The 18,380-nt window shown below is 34.3% G+C and overlaps 1 protein-coding gene across 1 annotated transcript; it reads right to left on the reverse strand.

The window, feature by feature from the left end:
* Positions 1-9,163: 9,163 nt before the first annotated feature.
* Positions 9,164-17,862, reverse strand: si:dkey-60a16.1 (uncharacterized). Its single transcript, XM_056481377.1, has 3 exons — positions 17,178-17,862; positions 13,267-13,396; positions 9,164-10,185 (listed from the first exon to the last, which is right to left on the reverse strand). Exons 1-3 carry the CDS (start codon positions 17,747-17,749, stop codon positions 9,439-9,441), a joined length of 1,449 nt encoding a protein of 482 aa, XP_056337352.1. The 5' UTR covers positions 17,750-17,862; the 3' UTR covers positions 9,164-9,438.
* Between the last annotated feature and the right edge of the window lie 518 nt (positions 17,863-18,380).

Consider the following 18,380-nt stretch of genomic DNA (forward strand, 5'->3'; position numbering starts at 1 on the left):
GGTCCAAAATTTGTCCCATACATGAGCTTATTTGTCCTATTTTGACTACTATGCCATCATAAGTAATGAAAATAATCCATCGAAAAAGACCAAACGGAATCCTCTGTCGGCTGTTGCTTCAGTGGGACTATAATCTGATGTAAGAGAAGTCTTCTTTCACTACTTTATTGTTTTTAAACAGAGAAAACATTTTACAGGTAACTTTATTCTAAATCTTGGACCTTATTTCTGAAATAAAAATGAGCAATAAAAAGGTGTGAAGCACCAGAAGCTGACCTTATTAAATTAATTTGAATATATTTTGGCTGTTGTTGATATCCAGGAATTTTCAAATGTACTATTTTTTTACCATAGAGACTAAAAAAATTCTGAAGAATTTATTATTGTTTTATTTTATTATTATTATTATTATTATTCATATGTTTTAATTATTATTTTTTTATTGAAATGGCCAAATTGTGACTAAGGACAGTTGAATGTGCTGGCCAGTTTGTTTTTTGTCTAATAAATGATAGTATGCTACAGTTTTTTTTACTTTAAAACTTTAACAGATTGCTATTTTTTCCTAATGATATATGATGTAATAAATTTGTGTTTTGAAAATTAGTCTTGTTTAAATTTTTTTAATTGCCATTTTTTAGGAAATATTTTTAGTACATCAAAAAGTGTGGTCATGATAACATCCGACTAGTTAATCCAGCAAAAAAAATCACTAAAATGCAGTATTTAACTCTCATAGTTAACTAGAAACTGCCTAACTAGAACTGAGGCGTATAACTGCAAGAAGGTTCACTTTTTGAGAAAAAAAGAACCACCCCTTTCACCAGGCTGGCTACGGGCCTGCTGATGAACACTTAAAACACCGTACACAAACTGTTTCCATGCCCCTCACTGCATACCATCAGGATGTAGTATGCACTGCACTTTAACCAAATCCTTACCTAAAACAATATTGCCTACAATAACTTTCCACCAACAGTCAAAGTATGTGTACATCTTTTTGACTGTGTATCTGTGTGTAATGTGTGTTTTCTTAACGTATTTATCGTCTTTCACTTAATGTCTTTTACGTTGTCTACATTGCTAATAGTATATTGTTTTGCTTTTGGAGTATGTTGTTGTATTTTGCACTGTCTGGAGGCAGCACCTAAGCTTTTCACTCATCATAGTGCATGTGCTGCTGAGGATGTGACAATAAATGTGATTTAATTTGATTTGAAGGGTGTCCCAAAATCAACATTGGCAAAAATCAAACCAACCATATGGAAGAATTGCACTGCTATCACAGAAACTTCTTGCAGAAACACTGATAATGTGTGTAGATGACCTGTTTTCTATTTAGTCTGGGCATTGTAAGAAAAAGTTACATAAAATAATCAAAATATTGATTTACAATGTATTTTTACCTGATCATATGGGTGCAGAAAGCATTTCACTCACTTGGCTATTTGTTCCAAATGAAACTTCGTTGCTGATATACTGAATGACTGCTTTTTAAAAACCCATGAATGCTTTTGTGTATTCCAGATAACATTGCACGATTCAGAGGATTAATATCTCCTGGGCCCGTTTTTTCAAAAGGTTTAATCTGGAAAAAATGTATCTGGATCTTTTTTTGCAATCCGTGATCACGTAATCCATCTTACTTTTTAAGCCAGTTTTTCAAAGCAACATCGGATTGGATCAATCTGATCCGCATAGGAACTTTTCAGGATCACTAAATCTTGATAACTACTGCTCAAACAGGATAAAAAATAAATCCGTAAAATTTACGGTGTTTTACTGTTAAAAATACGGTACAAACCCATAAAAGTAATTCCTCATTTTTACAGTAAACTACCGTATTTCATTAATTTAAAGATGTAATATGTCTGTATTTTGAATTACCAACATTTTCACATCTTTTGCTACCCAGTTAGACACGTTAGCACAGCCATATGCAGATGGTGTTGAGAAAGTTACATAATGAGCCAGTGCTCATCACAAACAACTTTACCCACACACAGAAAAATGTATCAGTGTATAGAAGGTGCTCAGTGTCATTCCCACAGCTACTAAACACCAGTATGGTGTAAGGATGGCTATATCTCTCCATAATATTAAACCCTGAAAATGGTTATGGAACTCGACACGAGACAAGACCACGAGAATGGTCAAGCACTAAAACAATAAACTTTCTAATCTGAGAAGAAGATCAGCTAGACAACCAGTTGTTCAGGTTGTCTTGATCATGCATCCTGAGCCCCCCTCTTTGCCCTGGACTTTACCTTCTCTACCAGAACAGCTCACTCACATTCCACACAGAATGTTTAAGTGTTTAGTATGGTGTATCTTGTGGCTTTATATTCATGTTTGGTGTCATTTTAAATGTCTCTATGTGATTGGTAAAGTGGTCCTAATTTCACTGTAATATTTTACAATCTCCCTTATATCAGTTAATTTGGGTTTTGACATTTGATAAGATCTTTGCCAGATGCTCCACTCCAGGGAAAATGGTCTTCACATCAACTCATGATCAGGCAAGAGGCTTGGTGAAGCTTTTGTTGTCTTGAATTTATGATGATTTGAGTATTTAGGTAAAGGGTGCAGAAGTGTCTGTGGGATTCTGTAGACAGGATACCCCATTGCAGTTTGTAAGTCTCTGAGCTCTGCATCAGGACTCAAATGCTGCAATGTATTTCTACACGGTCAGATATTAATCCCTAACTCTTAAATGTATCTTTGAATAAGTGATGTTGTACAATCTTGATTGGCTTATTTTGCTTAGTTATGTGAATTGAAATAGAAAATCTTTGCCTGACAAATAAATGTAAAATTCTTGTTTAACTATAATAACTCCTGAAATCATTTAAATTAAAGATTGTTTAGGCTGATGTTTCTGCAGCCTACAACCAGGATTAGTCATACAATCAGGCTCAATGGATGGAGCATGGGCACAGCATTAGAGACCTGTTGATTTCTGACAATCACTGACTTAGTATGATATAATCTAGGAGCTAAATCAAACTTTCTTTAAGTATGTGCAAGCATGGGGTGGCCTATTATTACTTAAAGAAAATTAGCTTCCAGTTATATTCTCTGACTAAGCTAAATTAAACTTTCTTTAAGTATGAGCAAGCATGGGGTGGCCAATTTTTTATTTTTTAAGGAAATTAGATTATCTGCTAAGAATCAGAACTGGCGAGGATGTGTCCGTGAGCAGATGAAACTGGCCAACATATTGACTCTAAGCGACTTCAGCTAAACGATGAACCATTAATTGAAAATAAGGATTTATTAGGTTAACCAATCTAAATTAGACCTAATCATGAACTATGAAGTAATCAGCTTGAATTAGATGAATCTAAATCTAAAATTATTATTAATTGGAGTCAGATTAAAATTCGGAGTTGGAAACAAATTAAAATAAATTTTAACGAATAAAAATATTTCTTTTCACGTGTGCTAAAAGGCTTACACGCATTTAACCTTCACCCATGCTGTTAGTTCCGTCATAGGAAAAATAGATGGACCCTTACAATGGTAGCACGAGTAAAATTAAAGTTATGAAATACACATTGTTTATAAACATGAGATGTTTTTAATGTGCATAACTGATGGGGTAACAACTAAAAAGATCCATAGTAATGTCAACAAAAAGCATAAAAAGTGATGTGCCATGCAGGGAATTCTGGGAAAGTCAATTTACAATTTACTGAAAGTCGCTGTATATATTAAGGAAACATACTGTTAACCAGGTAACAGATTTTTACTGTAGCATTTTTACAGTTTTTTTACAGTTGAAATCACGGCCATTTTTACAGTATGTAAAGAGCAACAAGTAGAATACCCAGTGTGGGGTCAATATAATTTTATTTTTATTTGAAATAAAAACACACCTTAAAAAAAAACTAAAAACAAGAAAAACCCCACCTCATCCTCCTCCAGCAGTCTGCTCATCTGAGACCTACAACACAAAAACTGTACATTGAGGATATTTATAACAAGTTTCAAATTTAGATGTATTAAATAAAAAAAGACAATGTCAAAAACACCACAATAATTTCAGACTTCCTCATCTGATGTGGAGAGACCAGCTTGTCTGAGCGTAGCCTTTAGGAGGCAGATCTCAAGTCTGGCCTTGGTTTGCTGCAGTTTCGTCAGAGTCAGTTGTTCTTCTGCCAGATGAAGCTGTGCTTCTGCCCTTTGCAATTGTTGAAAGGGATTTCAAAAATCAGTGATTGCCATTCTTTGCATTTTTTTGGTTATTCTGTAATCATTGCATGCATCACTAATAAATATTCTAAATATTTTCCATTGTGATGAATATATATATATATATATATAAATATATATATATATATATATATATATATATATATATATATATATATATATATATATATATCAATTAGTGACAGAATAAAATTTATTGTTTTTGATCAATTTTGACAGCAGTTTGGGGGATTATTTTATGAGGCCAAACTCTTTCTACTTTGCTGTAGGCCTATACTGAAAGGCTGAATACGTTAACCTACCTACCTAATTACTGTAGCTTGACGGATGAACAAATAAAATTAAAACCTTATAAAGAAATAGGATATCTTGTAAGATACTGCATGATCCAAATATAGTATTATTTGATACATTTTTACATTTTTATTACATTTTGGCCATGAAATCCACACTGAATTCAGATTTTTTGTCTCAAAGTGATCCAAATCCTACAACAAAAGGTCTGAAAAACCCAAACTAAAGGTTTGATCCGGATCAAAACCAAGATTGGATTACGTGATCTAATCCAATTATGTAATCCATTTTTTCTTTTGAAAAACCCATTTTCAAGATTTGATCCAATCCATTATCCAAAATCCTAGTGTATTACTTTTGAAAAACCGGGCCCTGCTCTCGTTTGGCTGAGAGGGTGATCAGGCTGTTACGCTGAATGTGGAATGATAGATCCAAAGTGACATAAATCACAATCAACGGTTTGGATATTTTCAACATGTGGCACAATGTTTAGAGATTATTTAGCTATTAACTTTATTTTTCAAACACCAACATAATCCTTTCTGTAATGTAAACGTGTGAGATATACAGTTCTTCAGTCATGAAAAACAAAGTTCAGTAAATGACAGAACTGTTTGCACTGCAAACCAGTGTGTAAATATTTGTGTTCTGAAGATAAACAAAAGTCTTCTGGTTTTAAAATAACTTATGGGTGAGTAACGATAGAATTATTATTTTTGTGCAATAATCCTTCTAAAATAATGTGATCTAATGTATATAGAGTGAAGCCAGAATTATTAGCTCCCCTGAATTATTAGCCCCTGTTTTTTCCCCCAATTTCTGTTTAACAGAGAGAAGATTTTTTTCAACACATTACTAAACCTAATAGTTTTAATAACTAATTTCTAATAACTGATTTATTTTATCTTTGCCATGATGACAGTAAATAATATTTTACTGGATATTATTCAGGACACTTCTATACAACTTTAAGTGACATTTAAAAGCTTAACAAGGTTAATTAGGTTAACTAGGCAGGTTAGGGTAATTAGGCAAGTTATTGTATAACCATAGTTTGTTCTGTAGACTACCAAAAAATATATAGCTTAAAGGGACTAATAATTCTGACTTAAACTGTAGAGTGAACCCCGGACAAATTGATGTCATGGTAGTCACGAAGCCCAAACCAAGGTTTCTTATAATCAATGACTTCAGACCTTATTCATTTTGTAATTGAGGCGGCGAGAATCAAGGATGATTCCTTGTGAGTCATTAGTGAGGATCCACAGGTGTATCCTTTTTGCAGTGTAGACTTTGTAAATTCTCAAAATCAGTGGTGAATTCATAACTGACGACACTCTAAAGCGACCCTTAAGGAAGTGAGGATATAAAATGTCGCTTGATTCAGTTCCTCTGTCCTGTCATCTTTCCTTGCATCCTTCTCTCTCATCCTTAGGGGGTGGAGTTAAGATGCAAAGAACAGAAATGATGCTGCAAAACAAGAAACCGAGAAGCCACCCATAGGTGTTACTTCAGCAATTGGAATCAAAGTCTGTGTAAACAGGTTTGCTATACTAAGCTGTGTATTTACCACAAATGATTTGATTTCTTGATCCAGATCTGCGCTATACAAGGCCTACAATGGTGAGATGCCAGTCCCATTAAACCTCAAAACTATAATCAAAATAGACTTCAAATCAGACTTTCTTCCCCTTATGTGAATGAATATATCACCTGACAAGTCACTTGTGGACTCACTCTTTAGTAAAGTGCAAGTTGACAGTATATCCCGTCGTTTCAGCATCCACCAGCTACACCCGATGGCGTAATCAACCATATAATGATGCACCCCCGTTCCCAAAAAAGTAACAGCAGAGGGTTACAAGTTTAAGAAACACTCCGCTTTTTAAAAAAACAGGCTTAATTTACAACTGTCCTAGAGTTAAACTGTAGAGTTGTACCATTTTTGAATCCCATTTTGTAGCACTTTTAGCTTAGCTTAGCATAAATCATTGAACTGGATTAGACCATTAGCATCTCATTGAACATTCATTCATTCATTCATTTCCGGCTTAGTCCCTTTATTAATCTGGGGTCGCCACAGCCGAATGAACCGCCCTCATTGAACATTTTTAATAATTTTCCTGTTATTCCATCATGTTCTAAGAGTGACGGAAAATTAAAAGTTGCTAATATCTAGGCCAATATGACTATATGAACTATACTCTTAGTTCGGTATAAAAATCCAGGACTTTTTTATCATGAGAGACTGAAAATCTTGTAACCATGGAGACATTTGAGAGACGCTTCAGGCACTGCATAATATTATTGTGCCTGCTGCAGCTGTGGTACAGCAGCAAAGTTCTTTGATTATTAGGAGGTGTGTGTGAATTGTTTCTATACTAAACAAGCCTATTTTTCTTTTAAACTCAACTTCTTTTAAAACCAACCAATCAGGAACACCTCACATGAACAGATGACATGTATATAATGAAATAATAAAAAACAAATACTAAAATATAAAATGCTTTTCAATAGACTTAATCTGATCTCTGGGTCCGATGGAAGCAGCTTTAGCTTAGCTTAGCATTATTCATTGAATCGGATTAGACCATTAGCATCTCACAGAAAAATGTTTGATCAAAAATTTAGAAAGATGCAATAAATAATACTAAAACATAAAATGCTTTTAAAAAACTAATGATAGTAAAAATAAAATGCTAAATGTAAACATTGTGTTTTCAAGATTGCAACTTTCTCACAAGGGTCTTATTCAAGTTCTTGTCTTAGTGGCCATAATGGCATGTAATATTGTGGTCATAAAAATTATTAAGTTGAGTTTTAACATTTTTTAATTGATTCATCTGATCGCAGGGTCTGATGGAAACACTTTTAGCTTAGCATAAATCATTGAATCGGATTAGACCATTAGCATCTCACTGAAAAATGACCAATGAGTTTTGATAATTTTACTATTTAGAACTTGACTTGATATCACAATATAGTATGATTTCTGTAAATCCAATTAATTAATAAGTTTACATATACTGACCATATAAAGGACTATTTCTTTTTAAAATTTATACTTATTCATATGTGATCATATTTCTAACTTTATTTAGAATCTCAGAGCAAATGTTTCATCAAAAATATAGAAATATTAAATAAATAATACTAAAATATAAAACGCTTTTCAAAAAACTATTGATTAATAATAATATATAGCTAAATAAAATGCTAAATGTAAACATTGTGCTTTCAAGATTGCAACTTTCTCACAAAATTCTTATTTAAGTTTCTATTATTGAGTTTTTACCATTTTTGAAGCAGTTTTAGCTTATCTTAGCATAGATCATTGAATCGGATTAGACCATTAGCATCTCACAGAAAAATTTTAAAGTTTCAATAATTTTCCTATTTAAAACTTGACTTGATATCACAATATAGTATGATTTCTGTAAATCCAATTAATTATTAAGTTTACATATATTGACCACATATAAAGGACTATTTATTTACACTTAAAGTACATGTGAAATCAGAATTATTAAACCCCCTTTGAATTTTTTTTCTTTTTTTAAATATTTCCCAAATGAAGTTTAACAGAGCAAGGAAATTTTCACATCATGTCTGATAATATTTTTTTCTTTTGGAGAAAGTCTTATTTGTTTTTATTTCGGCTAGACTAAAAGCAGTTTTTAGTTTTTTAAAAACCATTTTAAGGTCAAAGTTATTAGCCCCTTTAAGCTATTTTTTTTTGATAGTCTACAGAACAAACCATCATTATGCAATAACTTGCCTAATTACCCTAACCTGCCTAGTTAACCTAATTAACATAGTTTAGCCTTTAAATGTCACTTTAAGCTGTATAGAAGTGTTTTGAAAAATATCTAGTAAAATATTATTTACTGTCATCATAGCAAAGATAAAATAAATCAGTTATTAGAAATGAGTTATGAAAACTATTATGTTTAGAAACGTGTTGAAAAAATCTTCTCTCCGTTAAACAGAAATTGGGGGAAAAATAAACGGGGCTAATAATTCAGGGGGTTTAATAAGGTGTTTAATTCTGACTTCAACTGTATATACTTATTCATATGTGATCATATTTCTCACTTTATTTAAAATCTCAGAGCAAATGTTTGATCAAAAATGTAAAAACATAAAATAAATATGAATAAAATTTCAAACATATCAAATAACATTTTATAAAACGTAAACATTGTGCTTTCAAGATCTCACAAGGGTCTTACTCAGGTTTTTGTCTGCGTCCCCTGAATCCCTTCATCTGATCTCCTGGTCTAATGGGAGCACTTTTAGCTTAGTTTAGCATAAGTCATTGAATCAGATTAGACCATTAGCATTTCACTGAAAAATGATCAGATCTCTTTTTTTTACATTTTATATACTCATTCATATGTGATAATATTTCTCACTTTATTTAGAATCTCAGGACAAATGTTTAATCAAAAATGTAGAAACGTAAAATAAATACAAATAAAATATAACATTTTATAAAAATGTAACAAGCTTTCAAGATTGCAGGCTCTTAATTCAAGTTTCTGCCTGCGTACCCATAATGGCCTGTAATATTGCGGACATATAAATTATGGCAAAGTATTATTGTGATCAATGTATTTTGAACGTTGTCCAGGAAATAATCGACAGAGCATAATATGAAACAACTGAGTTTTTTTTTATTTTGTCCATGCAATATCGTCATATTGCAAAGCCCTCACGAACGATGACACAAACATGGATTTTTAATTCAGGTCATCTAAATAAAGTCTTTTTTCAGAATTTTTACACAATTTATAAGTGAAAATTGTCAAATTATGTACAGTGAAAAATGAAAAAGGCTTTTTCTGAACTGAAAAAACAAAAACTGGTTAATTTCAAGTGATGAGAGTAGCTTAATACACTTATAGACCATCCATTTCTATAATTCATCTAGTCAGTGTCTGGCCAGTTCTTAACTAAGGATCCGTTTTGGTAGTTGACCAAATGACAGGCAACAGAGTACAGTTGATTGACGCTGCCAGTAAGTGAAAGAGGGATTACCGTGCTAAATATCTTGTTCTCCTTCACCCTTCCAATTAGATGTTCAACATGGCGTCTCAGTCTTGCAAGAGACTGCATTTTCCAGATCTCTGACCCAGATAATTGGGCTCTCTTTGACAGGACGCTAGGTATGTGGACTTTGCAGGACACACAGTTTTCAACCAGGAAACCTTCATCTACCATTATTGCCATTTTTGGTTTCACAAAAGCCTCGATACCTGAGTGCTTTAGAATCTCTCGATCGCTGATGGTGCCCTTGTAAAGGGATGAAACGAATGTTACAGCACCGTGAGGAGCCATCCCAATCAACCCTTTGAAAGTCCACTGAGGTTTGTAGGTAGAGAATGCATCACTCTGATAAGGGTTTGGTATCTGGCAACGCAGTTCAGCACAGTACAAAATCACCTGGGTATCAGAGTAATGCTGAAAAACCTCCGGCATGTGAGCTTTGACTGTCTTCTTGTCCAGCCAGATTTCCACAGCTCTGAGTACCATATCCAGAAATTTAGCCCATGTGTTGATGATGCGGCTTACAGCGGATTGGTGGATTCTGAATCTGTGGGCCAAATCCCTCTGCATCAGGCCCAATGACAGATATGTCATGAACAGGAAAAACTCATCAATGGGTTGAAGAGACTGTGAAAATAAGACAAATCAATTACAAAATCATAACTGGCACAATAGGTTTAACTGCAAAACAAAAATGCATTATCTTAATTAGGGCTCCAAGATATTGGGATAAAATTCATCAGATGGCTGAATCGCTCTATTTGGCATTTTTCCAGGGAGTCGAACAGTATTCAGGAACAATTAAAAAATAATCAAATGCAAAAGAATGCTGTATAGTAGAGCTGCACAACATATTGTTTCAGCATCAACATCGCAATGTGTGTGTCAGCAATAGTCACATCGCAAGACATGCAATGCTGAGGGATTATAGTTCAACCGCACAACAATTGAGAATCCATGAGATTTGTGAAGCCTTTGCAAAGTATAACCATAACTGAGTGAAACATTATCCTTTGCATGTTTGATAAAGGTGGGGTCCAGGGTGTATTTTCAAGGCTTGGTTGTGTTTATGGGGTGCAAAGCAATGTGTGCTCATGCTTCATTTGTAGAAAATCATGTTATTTTTTCATATATCTAACTTTGATTATATACAACTACTCTGCTAACATGAAAACGACTGTCATATTTCCTAGTTCCTCCGAAGACCCGCGCTCAAGAGGCTCTGATTGGTCAGCTAACATAATGTGCTATGATTCGCAGATCAGCTCCACATCAGTCTCTGTTATAACATTACATCGCCTCTGGCCACGCCCCTTCGCTGTGCGGGGTGTATGAGCGTACCCTAAAGAATTTATGACATCCTTAACCCGGATGTATTTTTTTATAGTGCCCAAACTTTGTTCGCTGTAGGCTTCGCTAAGCTAACTCTGTAAAAGCCAATGTCTCCCTTTGCATTGAACTTTGAGCGTCTTAGATTAAGAGATGTTGTTCATGTTCACACAGCTTAATTACACATCAACTAAAGTTTCAAATATGACATCGTAGTGGACCACCCCTTTAGATGCATTTCAAGAGAGTTTAAAGCATTTGGGTATAAAAAAGTTGAACATTTGTAACCTTAAAAGATAACTAAATGAATTATTACAATGACAACCATACAGTGTTTTTACATTTCATTATTTAATTTCTGTACCTGAATAATGTTTGACTCTCCAGAAAACCATAAAGCACTGTTTAATTGACTTTCTTTGCTTTATTGTAATTATTCTCACTTGCAATTTGTTTACTATGTTTTATACATGATTCACACTCTTACAAAATCAAACCTGTATGATGGCCGTGTAAACAGAAAAAAAAAACGCATGCATTCGGATATTCAGCGATCGGTTTCAGGTCTCCTTCATATGTGGAAATACATCAGATATAAATTGGATATGTGACAATGCGACTGTCATGTAAACAGGCAGATCGGATTTATTGAGGCGTTCTGTTCTGATCATCATTAAACAATATAATGTAGAAGAAATAATGTATAGAGAAAAAAATCTGGAAAATGTACTGGCAGCTGATTACAAGGTTTTTGTAGTGTAATATACACCAACCCATAAAATATATCACTTTAAACTATTACAACGTTCATAAAAGTCTCTTTTTCCAACTTTTTAAGGTTAAGAGTTGTCAGAGTCTTATAGTGGTCTTATAGTGCGAGTCTAAAGCATAAATAATAATTAAAAAAACATAAATCACAAAATATGGAAAATTGCTGATTTTTTGTGTAGTCAAAGGCCCTAAAACACATGCAAATAATTAACTTTCACTCTATTAAACTTTACAGTGACTGTACAAAAAATGTTGTTTCTTTTTCACTTAGGGTTTCTGTTATGTTTGTAGTGCAAATTTATTTAAAAAAATCTAAAATGAAGGGACAAGTAAAAAAAAGTTTTGTTTTTCAGAAAAAAAAAAAAGTTAACATTAAGTGAGTTTTTTTTAAACAAGCTAAATGTTCTGCCAGTAAGGCAAGCAAAATAATCTTTTTTTGGTTTGAAATAAGAACGTTTTATTTCTCCCACTGGCAGATTATTTAGCTTGATTTAAGAAAAAGATCTCTTAATTTTGCCTTTTTTTTTTTTTTTTTGAAAAAAGTAGCTCCTGATCAACTATAATTCAGACACTATCTGACAAAAAAGACTTATCATGGATCCCAGTTGTAAGAGCAACAAATAATAACTTGACTTCTAGTTGATCATTTGGAAAAGTGGCAGAAGGTAGATTTTGCTGATGAATCATCTGTTTAAAGTCATCCCAATCATCGCAAATACTGCAGAAGATCTATTGGAACCCACATTCACTCAAAGAAATCAGTCAAGCTTGGTGAAGGAAAAATCATGGTTTGGGGTTACATTCAGTATGGGTGCTTGTGAGAGATCTGCAAAGTGGATGGTAACATCAACAGCCTGAGGTATGATATGAGACATTTGTGCTGCCCATTACATTACAAACCACAGGAGAGGTCAAATTCTTCAGCGGGATGGCACTCCTTCTCATACTTCGGCCTCCACATCAAAGTTCCTGAAAGCAAAGGTGGTCAAGGTGCTCCAGGATTGGCCAGCCCAGTCACCAGACATGAACATTTTTGAGCATATCTGGGCTAAGATGAAGGAGGATGCATTGAAGATCCGAAAGAGTCTTGATGAACTCTGGAAGCCCTAGAATGTTTTCTTTGTAATTGTAGTTGACTTTATTGATAAGTTATTGGAGTCATTGCAGAGATGTATGGATGCAGTGCTTCAAGCTCATGGGTGTCATACACAATATTTATTCTTTTTCCACTGCACCATGACTTTATATTCGATACTGTACATTATTTCTGTTAAGTGACAAGACTTTTGCCTAAGAAAAGTCAGACCTTACTGTCCTAATGAAATAATTAAAAATGAAGGCATGATTATGTTTTAATTTGGTAAATTAAGCATAATCTAGATGCCTTTGCCTTTCATATAAGCCACTTCTGATACCAAATAATCAACTAGAAGTCAATTTATTATTTGTTGTTACTAAAACTTGGATAGGCGACAAGACTTTTGTCAGGTAATATACATTGCAGATCCTGCAATGTAACGTGGATGGGCACATAGCTATATCGATGCTGAAACGATAAATTGTGCAGCCCTAATATCAATTGATTTAAATGCAGATTAATAGATTTACCATTGCACCGGCAGTGTCAAAGAGATCATCTGTGTTGGCTGCAGCCTGTGCTCTGCTCATTGTCACAACCTTGCCAGCTGCTGGCTCTACCAACCTCCAAAAGGCCATGAGGTGGGCATGAGTCGCAAACCTGTGGAACATATTTATTTTGACAGTCTTGAGAAAGCTGAGTGAAATCTAAATTTACCATGTTTATTTGCTAGCGCACATTGTTATGGTAAACAGTTAATCCATACAAGTTAATCCACAAAAAAAGGTTTGATTTATTAATCTGCAATTGAAGTCTGACCATATGCATTTACATCTGGAGTGGCAGACCTTCTCTGTTGACTTCAGTTTGACAACTTCAACCACAATATTCTTAACCACGCCCCTCTTACTGTTAGTTTTGCTACAAGGGAATGATGCACAAAAAGAAAGTGGAATGAACCACAGTGGAATGAACTGCCAACTTATCCAGCATATGTTTTATGCAGCGCATGCCCATCACTGGGAAACATCCACACACACACACACACACACACACACACAACTATTTACAATTTAGCCTACCCAATTTACCTCTGGGGGAAACCAGAGCACCCGGAGGAAACCCACGCGAACACGGGGAGAACATGCAAACTCCACACAGAAACGCCAACTGACCCAGCCAAGGCTTAAACCAGTGACCTTCTTGCTGTGAGGCAAATGTGCTACCCACTGTACCACCTTGCATCCCCACTATACACTCTCAGAAATACAGGTACGTGGGTTGTCACTGGGGTGGTATCTTTTCAAAAGGTATACATTTTTACTTGAAGGTTCCATATTGGTACCTCAGAAGTATATTAGTACCTACAAATTTTAAGAACACTTTTGCACTTTTTAGGTACTAATATGTACCCTTGAGGTTTTTATGGAAACCCGTTCCCGCCACTGAATAAAAAATAATAATAATAATTGGAAAAAAATATATAACAACTAAAAAAAAAACGTAAAAAAAAATAAGTCAGAATTCTGAGTTATAAAGTTAGAATTGCGAGTTATTACGTCAGAATTCTGAGTTAAGTCATAATTCTGAGTTATAAAGTCACAATTCGGAGTTATAAAGTCAGAATTCTGAGTTATAAAGTCAGAATTGCGAGTTTTAAAGGAGTTTCCTGTTATGGCGATTGGCCATAAATAAAGTGTTAAAAACTCTTTTATTAGGTTCTCTGCTTGTGATGTGGTATGGATTCGCAGCCCAGTTTACCAATAAAGGTCAGGAATACACAGTATTTGGTTGACACTTTTACTGAACTGAAATATAAACTAATACAACTCTTTTAGTTTTAGCCAATTATAATGTCTATGTACGATATGTCTGCAGCACCCAAGTACACCACACGAGGGTACTCTTGCAATATGAAACAAATAACAGATGCGACAAAATGTAAATCATATAATTGTTACACATTTAATAGATAAATAATATAGAAATCCCAATTTTAGACTTTTGGAGGAATCACACAACCTATAGCTAGTTTCAGGCGCTCTGTCTAATGCTTTATAATTGCTATTTAGACCAAATGGTAATAATTAAAAAAGAACAAATCCATCCAAATAAATAGACATCCTAGTTCAACAATATATTTCTTTTTTGAAAGCGTGCTAAACAATAAAAAGTCAGATATAGGCTTTATGTTGTGATTATAAGCTAATGTGCATGCATCTTTAAACCTCCATTTATGGCCAGTCGGCATAACAGGAAACTCATTTGTAACTCGCAATTCTTAATAACTCAGAATTGCGACTTTATAACTCAGAATTGCAACTTTATAACTCAGAATTCTGACTTAACTCAGAATTCTGACTTAGTAACTCAGAAATCTGATTTAGTAACTCAGAATTGCGACTTTATAACTCAGAATTCTGACTTTATACATTTTTTTTTATTATACATTTTTTTATCATTCAGTGGTGGGAACGGGCTTCCATTGGTTTTAATATGGATCTTTTAGGTAAAAATTTGTACCTTTTGAAAATGTACCACCCCAGTGACCGCTTGCGTACCTTTATTTCTGAGAGGGTAGGAAATTACTTGGATTAAACTGTTGCATTAGTCGTTTGGTTGCATTTCTGTGGTACAATAGTAATAAACGTATTATCCAATAGGCTACTGTACTTTATGCACTATATAAAAATTACACACCTTCACAATACACTACAGTTTACACTACAGTATTTATTACAATTTGCTATAATCCTACAGTATGCTGTTGCATTCATTAACAAAGAGTTGCATTATACACTTTACCACAGTATGGTTCCCAAACACTGAAATTCGTATTATTAAATTACTATTGTATTTTTTCATACAAGTAACGTTGTTTTTCTAGGCATTCTTATACACAAAAACAGATGAAAGCATACAAAAGTGTGCATGTATAATTTATTCACGTTCTTCTGCTTTCCGTTCAAGTGTGGTGTTTGTAGTATTTGTTTTTATACACTACAGTAACATATTATAAATATTTATTATTTTTCAAATGAAAAGAATTTTAAAAATAAATAAATAAACAAATAAATAAAAAAATCGCACTTGTACATTGAGAAAATGTTTGTTACAAAGCTACATTTCCTGCCTTATTTCAGTCAGTTTCTTTAACTTTACCCCTTTATGAGCAAAATCTTTTGGAACTCTATCCGCTTGTTAAGTCATGATGTATCGCTGACGTATGGAATACTGTTTCCGGGTCTAAGCCGCTACTCATTTGAATTGAGAAAATATTCGTTTATGACCCCTTTGTAGTCATATCACACAAATAAAGTGAATTTTATATAAAATCATGGAGCACACAACAGTCTCTGGACTTGCTGCATCACAGACACCAATATTTTAATCTATTCAATCTGCTCAAATAAGGAATTCCAAAAAGTTTGCATTTAGGCATCAAATACTGTTGCAAATTCTTAAGTAGTTATTGGGATCTTGTAATAATTGAGAATTTCACAATAATTAAAAAGTTGTCCTTTACTTCTGAACAACCGTCTCACCAATATAATATTATTATTGTACCAATTTCTATAAAACAATTATTTACTTTTAAAGGTTATACATTTGTTGTTCCATATATAAATAAGCATCCATAGTAAATATACCCATTTATAAACCTTTATAAGAATTACTTGCTCTTCACTTGAATTTTCAGCACCAGCATTGCAGTCATGTCCAAACAACCTAATCTCATCCTAGTTTCAATAGGGTATATGCAGAAGCATGCAGAAGGACTTTTAATTTGTCAGTAACCTGGGTCAAATTTTTCCGGTGAAAAAAAGGCATGTTTAAGGGTTTGTTTGATTTAAAAATCAAAAATCTTCACTGACTAAATGATATACACTATAAAGTGTGTCTCGGAATGTACAAAAATCACTGCATTAAATTACATATTTCTGCGCCATGAAAATATTTACATTTAGGCACCGTTTACACTAGTACGTTTAGTTTTAAAACGGCGTTTTAGAATGAAAACGATCCGCGTCCACACTAGCATTTCACCAAGCGTTTCTGAACAACTCTCCATCTACACTAAACCGCTGAAAACGCACATCACGTGACCGCACACACACACACACACACACACACACACACACACACACACACAGAGGCATGTGCTGCAGCATATCTAGCCCGATGAGAGCTGTGCTCGTCGGACTGTTCATCAAGGATCTACCGCTGGATCCAATCTCACTATACTTGTTAAACGTGATATTTAATTCATTTTGTTGTCTAGATCTAACAACATATTCCCTGACTTTGGACTTTTGAATCTATTACTTGTTCTTACTGTGAACTATCCCTTTAAGATGTACTTAAAAGCACAACGCGTTGATAGCTCTGATGACTTTAGACTAGATTAATAGAAAAACAATGTTGACATATGTCAGCCTACCTTGTGTAAAACCTAATGTCATCATCGGATGCGGCGAACCTCTCCAAACAAAACCTGCTGCTCAGGGAAATCTCCTCAATCTGTTTTTGGAGACTGGCAATTTCCACAAGTAGATCCTCAGTGTGGTCCCGAGCAGCAGATGTGTGGATGTAATCATGGTGATAATGGTCAGCAATCGCATCCATAGAGGGGTCATCATCATGCAGTTGGTCTGTTTTTATCCCTTTCAAAACTCCAGGCTGTTCGGCTGGAACGGTAAAGTTGTTCCAGTGAAAAAGCACCGGGATGGCTTCTTTCTCCAAACGTCTGCGTCCGCCTAAATTTAGAGGCTCGATGAGGTCGCTGCATCGGAAATGTCGGCTACACACCCTTTTCTTTTGAGTAACTTTAAAATTGTCCCGTCGAATATTAACCACCCACTTCTTCTGTACATCTTTGTCTTTAGGAAACGCGTGGAAACTGAGGACGGAGTTGAACTTGGAAGATGCTGTACATTGCGGGACACAGCAGTGGAACCTAACAGAACTGTTCTCCCGTCTTTGAAACGTCACTTTCGAACGCTTACACGTCATAATTATGTAATCGATGCAAACCTAAACACGCTTTAACTATATAAAGCATTAACACATCCATCAGTATATGTACGATCGGCCGAAGTAAACTAGTGTTTTGATTTCCCCGGAAATACGTCTTGCGCATTCTTCTTCTTGTTTAATGGCGACTTAACCATTGGAAGCATTACCGCCATCTATTGTATCGGATTTCATTTTAAACTTGCATTAAAACAGACAGAAAGAGGGGTTTGGGAAGAAGGGTTAAATACGCTCCAATATGAGACACTCAGAGCACATGTGTATGTCAGTGCTGCATGATGCACAGGATTAAGTAGCGTACTTCCACCCGTAAATATTAAAGCCTAAACACCTGATTATTGCTTCGTATACTTGTTTGTCCATTAAATCTTTTCCTAAAATAGGCTAACATACAGTTGAAGTCAGAATTATTAGCCCCCCTGTTTATTTTTATTTTTTTTACCCAATGTCGGTGTAATGGATAAGTTTTTTTTAACACAATTCTAATAGTTTTATCAACTCATTTCTAGTAATTGATTCATTTTTATCTTTGCCATGATGACAGTAAATAATATTTTACTAGATGTTTTTCAAGACACTTCTATACAACTTAAAGTGACATTGAAATTAA

This window comes from Danio aesculapii, chromosome 20 (genome assembly GCF_903798145.1).
Source record: "Danio aesculapii chromosome 20, fDanAes4.1, whole genome shotgun sequence".
Lineage (NCBI taxonomy): Eukaryota > Metazoa > Chordata > Actinopteri > Cypriniformes > Danionidae > Danio > Danio aesculapii.

Bases quoted from the DNA above. Each gene is read 5' to 3' on its own strand.
- si:dkey-60a16.1 (XM_056481377.1), bottom strand. From the start codon at position 17,749: ATGACGTGTAAGCGTTCGAAAGTGACGTTTCAAAGACGGGAGAACAGT. The intron at 13,397-17,177 runs GTAGGCTGACAT...TATGTTCCACAG, and splicing joins GACATTAGGTTTTACACAAG to GTTTGCGACTCATGCCCACC. The intron at 10,186-13,266 runs GTAAATCTATTA...TTATTTTCACAG, and splicing joins TTGACACTGCCGGTGCAATG to TCTCTTCAACCCATTGATGA.